The sequence below is a fragment of the Phragmites australis genome, chromosome 9 (genome assembly GCF_958298935.1).
Source record: "Phragmites australis chromosome 9, lpPhrAust1.1, whole genome shotgun sequence".
NCBI classification, from domain to species: domain Eukaryota; kingdom Viridiplantae; phylum Streptophyta; class Magnoliopsida; order Poales; family Poaceae; genus Phragmites; species Phragmites australis.
Window position 1 is genome coordinate 4,020,814 of NC_084929.1, and position 4,551 is coordinate 4,025,364.

The following is a 4,551-nucleotide window of genomic DNA, read 5'->3' on the forward strand; positions in this document are numbered from 1 at the left end:
TATTTAAAAAATATAGCTATAATTTGATATTTTTAGTCTCTACGAAGTTTTATCATGAATGGGGAATTTTTGAATATATCTAGATCATCTAGATCTAGATCTAGATGTAGAGGGAGAGAGAGTAATGAATCCATATTGTTTTGAACCAATTTTTCCCATTGTAGATTCAATTACGTAGACATATTATAATCATAACAAGCCTAATTTTTCCCAATTAAAAAAATCTTTTTATTATGATTTTCTTATTAATTAATTTATCTATCTAATTTTATGGTTGAAGTTAAAGATGGACAAAGTATGGATGTACGATGCACCAAGACATGGTCAAATATACATCAAAGGACTCTCTACTTTTATTGAAGCCGCCGAGAAGGACGCTTTGACTAAGAAGACAAAGGAAATACACTGTCCATGTTGTGACTGCAAGAACCAGAAATTGTGGGACAAATCAAGCATAATCAAATCACACTTGATCTTGAGAGGTTTTATCGAGGATTACACATGTTGGTCCAAACATGACGAACAACGTACATGCAAACCAAACGATGACATCGTTGTTGATCAAGTGGATGGTGATGATAAGGGAGTTGAAGGCAACACTGATGTTATGATAGATGATGATGCTGATTTTGATCTGGAGGAAATGTTGCGCCACGCAGAACCACATGTTTTAAGGGATATGAGGGGTTTAGATAATTTCGAGGCGTTACAGAAGGCATCGAATGAACTTTTGTATGAGGAATCGAAGGGCTGTGATAAGAAGTTTACGGTGTTGCATTCGGTGCTTGAACTTCTAAGGTTGAAGGCCAGTAATGGATGGTCCGACAAGAGTTTCTTGGATCTGCTGAATCTCTTAGCAAACATGCTTCCGAAGCCTAACTCCTTGCCCACCACCAATTATCAGGCGAAGAAGCTTATCTGCCCGTTGTTATTGGATGTGCAAAAAATACACGCATGTCCGAATCACTGTATCCTCTACCGTAAAGAGTACGAAGTCTTGGATAGATGCCCAGTGTGCAATGCGAGTCGGTACAAGAGGAATGATGATTGTGAGGATGAAGATGCTTTCGCCAACACGAAGAAGAAGAAGAGTAATGCTGGTCATGACGAAGAAGACACTTCTTCCAACGCGGAGAAGAAGAGAAGAAGTCCTGCCATGGTGATGTGGTACCTGCCAGTGATCTTCCGCTTGCAGCGTTTGTACTCGAACCCAAGGGACTCTGAACTGATGCGTTGGCATTTCGATAAGTGCAAGAAGGATGGAACTAAGCTTCGACACCCACTGATGCTAGCCAATGGAGAAAGTTCAATGCCATGTATCCAGATTTCGCTAAAGAACCAAGGAGTGTAAGGTTCGCGTTGAGTACCGATGAAATGAATCCTTTCGGTGATATGAGCACCTCACATAGCACTTGGCCAGTGGTCCTGACCATCTACAACCTTCCTCCATGGTTATGCATGAAGTGGAAGTAGCTTATGCTATCCATTCTTATCCAAGGACCGAAACAACCTGGCAACGATATAGATATGTTTCTGGAACCATTGATGGAAGATATGGTGAAACTGTGAAACAATGGGGTCCGGGTGTGGGATGAGTTCTGACGACAGTACTTCACGCTGAAAGCCATGATTTTTGTTACCATCAGTGATTATCCCGCCATTTTTTTCCCTATCGGGACAGGTGAAAGGGAAGTAAGGATGTGTAGTATGCTTGGATGAAACCGTGTTTATGTACTTTTCGTACTCACAGAAGGTAGTGTACACGCGACATTGATGGTTCTTACTCAAAACTCACAAATACCGCAAGATGAAGAAACATTTTGACAATACGATTGAGCAAGGTACTAACCCAAAACCTCGCAGCGGGGCACTAGTGTTTGAAATGGTCAAGAGCATCAAGGTTGTTTTTGGGAAGCTGCCGAAGGGTAAAAAGAGGAAGAAAAGTGAGACGCCGATCAGCATGTTGTGGAAGAAGATGCCGATTTTCTTTAAGTATTTACCCTACTGGAAGGACTTGGGCGTTCGTCACAGCATTGATGTCATGCACGTTGAGAAGAATGCGTGTGATAGCATCCTTGGCCTCTTACTGGACGTACTGGGCAAGACAAAGGATGGAATCAAGTCACGTAAGGACTTGGTACATTTTAAAATCAGGCCAGAGCTATACCCTGAAGACAGACCAAATAGGAAACATTACCTTCCCCCGGCTAGCTACTCTCTGACACCTGAGGAGAAAAAGGCACTGTGCAAGTGCTTACGTGGGGTGAGAGTCCCGACTAATTACTCATCCAATATCAAGAAACTAGTCTCGATGAAAGATTTGAAGCTAATAGGCATGAAGTCTCACGATTGTCATGTGATGATGACGTAGATGCTCCATATTGCAATCAGCGGTATCAAGCCAGGATACATAAAGGTGGTCATCACACGGTTGTGTCACTTCTTCAATGCAATTGCACAGAAGGTGATCGATGCTGAAAGACTAGGTGCTCTACATAGTTACTTGGTAGAGACTCTATGCCAATTTGAGATGTGCTTCCCTCCATCCTTTTTCGATATCATGGTACACCTCTTGGTTCACATCGTGAATGAGATAATTGCACTGGGCCCTGTATTCTTACATCAAATGTATGCGTTTGAGCGGTACATGGGCATTCTCAAGGGCTATGTACGGAATCGTGCTCACCTAGAGGGTTCCATGATCAAGGGCTACTATACCGAGGAAGTCGTTGAGTGTTGCATCGATTACATAAATGATGCGAAATCAATTGGTGTACCTGTATCTCGACACGAGGGGAGGTTGTCTGGGAGAGGGACCAAAGGAAAGAAAAGATTCATTGATCATGATTACAAAGCAGTGGAAGAAGCACATTTAACCATCTTGCAGCAGCTCAAGATAGTGGAGCCGTACGTCAAGCAACACCTGAATGAGCTTCACAAAGAAAATCAAGGCCACTCAGATGATTGGATTTTGAAAGAGCACAAGCGTCACTTCACCACATGGTTCAAGAACCAAAACCTACTGGATGGTGAATCCGTAGATAGAAAAAATGTGAAAATATTGGCTTGTGGCCCATCAAGTTTAGTTACGTCATGGCAAGCGTATGACATTAATGGATACACGTTTTATACCAAAGCAAAGGACAAGAAGAGCACGGCCCAAAACAGCGGCATTCGGATAGAAGCTTATGACACAACAAGAGAAAAGAGCACCTACTATGGGTTCATAGATGAAATCTGGGAACTCGACTATGGAGTGAATCTGCAGATCCCCGTCTTTCGGTGCAAATGGGTCAAAAATCCAAATGGCGTGGCGGTGGACAATTACGGTTTCACAACTGTCGACCTCAATATTGTAGGCCACTTAGATGACCCGTGGGTACTCACTGATCACGTCGCACAGGTTTTCTATATAATCAACCCCGCGATTGAAAAGAAGCACATAGTTGTTGCCGGAAAACAAAGAATTGTCGGAGTTGAGATTGTGGAGGATGAGGAAGAATACAATCAATTCGACGACGTGTCACCTTTCGAAGATCCAGAAAAGATCAAACTTGTAGAAGCAACCCTCGATGGTGTAGGAAAAACAGTTCAAGGCCAATAGTGCCATGTTATGTAACTTAGTTTCCAATGTGATTTTCATGTTATGTTATTTAATTGCCAATGTGATTATTGATTTCCAAAAGTGAAAAAAATGACAATGATCAATAGATCTATCAAAAAACTTTATTTAAAATGATTTCCACAAGCGGTTGGCTAAGACAACTGCCTGTGGAAATTATTTACATAGGCGGTTCGCTAAGACAACCACCTATGAAAATGATTTCCACAGGCGATTCGCTAAGACAACCGCCTGTGTAAATGAAGTTCTATATATATAGCTGGCGCGAGGCCTTGAAACCCTAGCCCATAGACGTTCCAAGATTGTGTCGTCAAGCTGCCCGAAACCGCCGCTGAGCCTCTCGACGCCGCTGTCCCCCCGACGGCGCCGTCCCCCCGCCGCTGCGTCCTCATCCCCGATGAGGAGGGGCCTCTCCCCGACACCACCGCCCCCGACGAGGAGAGGCCACCCTGCGCCGCCGATGCCCCCACAGAGGAGGAGCTGCCCCGCTCCGCCGCCACCCCCGAGGAGGAGCCGCCTGTGCCGCCATCCCCATCACGCCTAGTCCGGCCTCCCTCCTTCGGTCCACGCATCCACCTCGCCGCCGACACGCCGTCCACCTCATCGCACAGGCACGCCGTCCACCTCGCCGCCGTGGTCAGTAGCCATCCCCTCCTCCCTCTCTGTATATACCCGGCCGAGCCGTCATAGCTGGAGCTCCAGCCGAGCCGTGGTCCTTCTTCTCTGTGTGATGTCCGGCCATCGTGCCACGTAGCTATACAATTGTTTTGAATGTTTCTTATATATCCAATTGTAACAGTGGCATACATGTTTGGTTTCACAAATAGAGAAACAGTGGCATTTGCATTTGTTCAATCCATATCAAAGTATCAAACCATAGGATGGGCTGATGTTCTATTCATTGTTTTGTTCATTCTTCTATTAGATTT

The 4,551-nt window shown here is 44.5% G+C and overlaps 1 protein-coding gene across 1 annotated transcript; it reads left to right on the top strand.

Annotated features, from left to right (window-relative positions):
* Nucleotides 1-3,305: 3,305 nt before the first annotated feature.
* On the top strand, nt 3,306-4,312 carry LOC133929639 (vegetative cell wall protein gp1-like). Its single transcript, XM_062376434.1, has 2 exons — nt 3,306-3,329; nt 3,938-4,312. Exons 1-2 carry the CDS (start codon nt 3,306-3,308, stop codon nt 4,310-4,312), a joined length of 399 nt encoding a protein of 132 aa, XP_062232418.1.
* The last annotated feature ends 239 nt before the right edge of the window (nt 4,313-4,551 follow it).

What these genes read in the sequence shown, in the direction of transcription:
- LOC133929639 (XM_062376434.1), top strand. Translation starts at nt 3,306, where the DNA reads ATGGCGTGGCGGTGGACAATTACG. An exon ending in CGTGGCGGTGGACAATTACG is followed by an intron (nt 3,330 to 3,937) that starts GTTTCACAACTG and finishes TGTGTCGTCAAG; the next exon opens with CTGCCCGAAACCGCCGCTGA.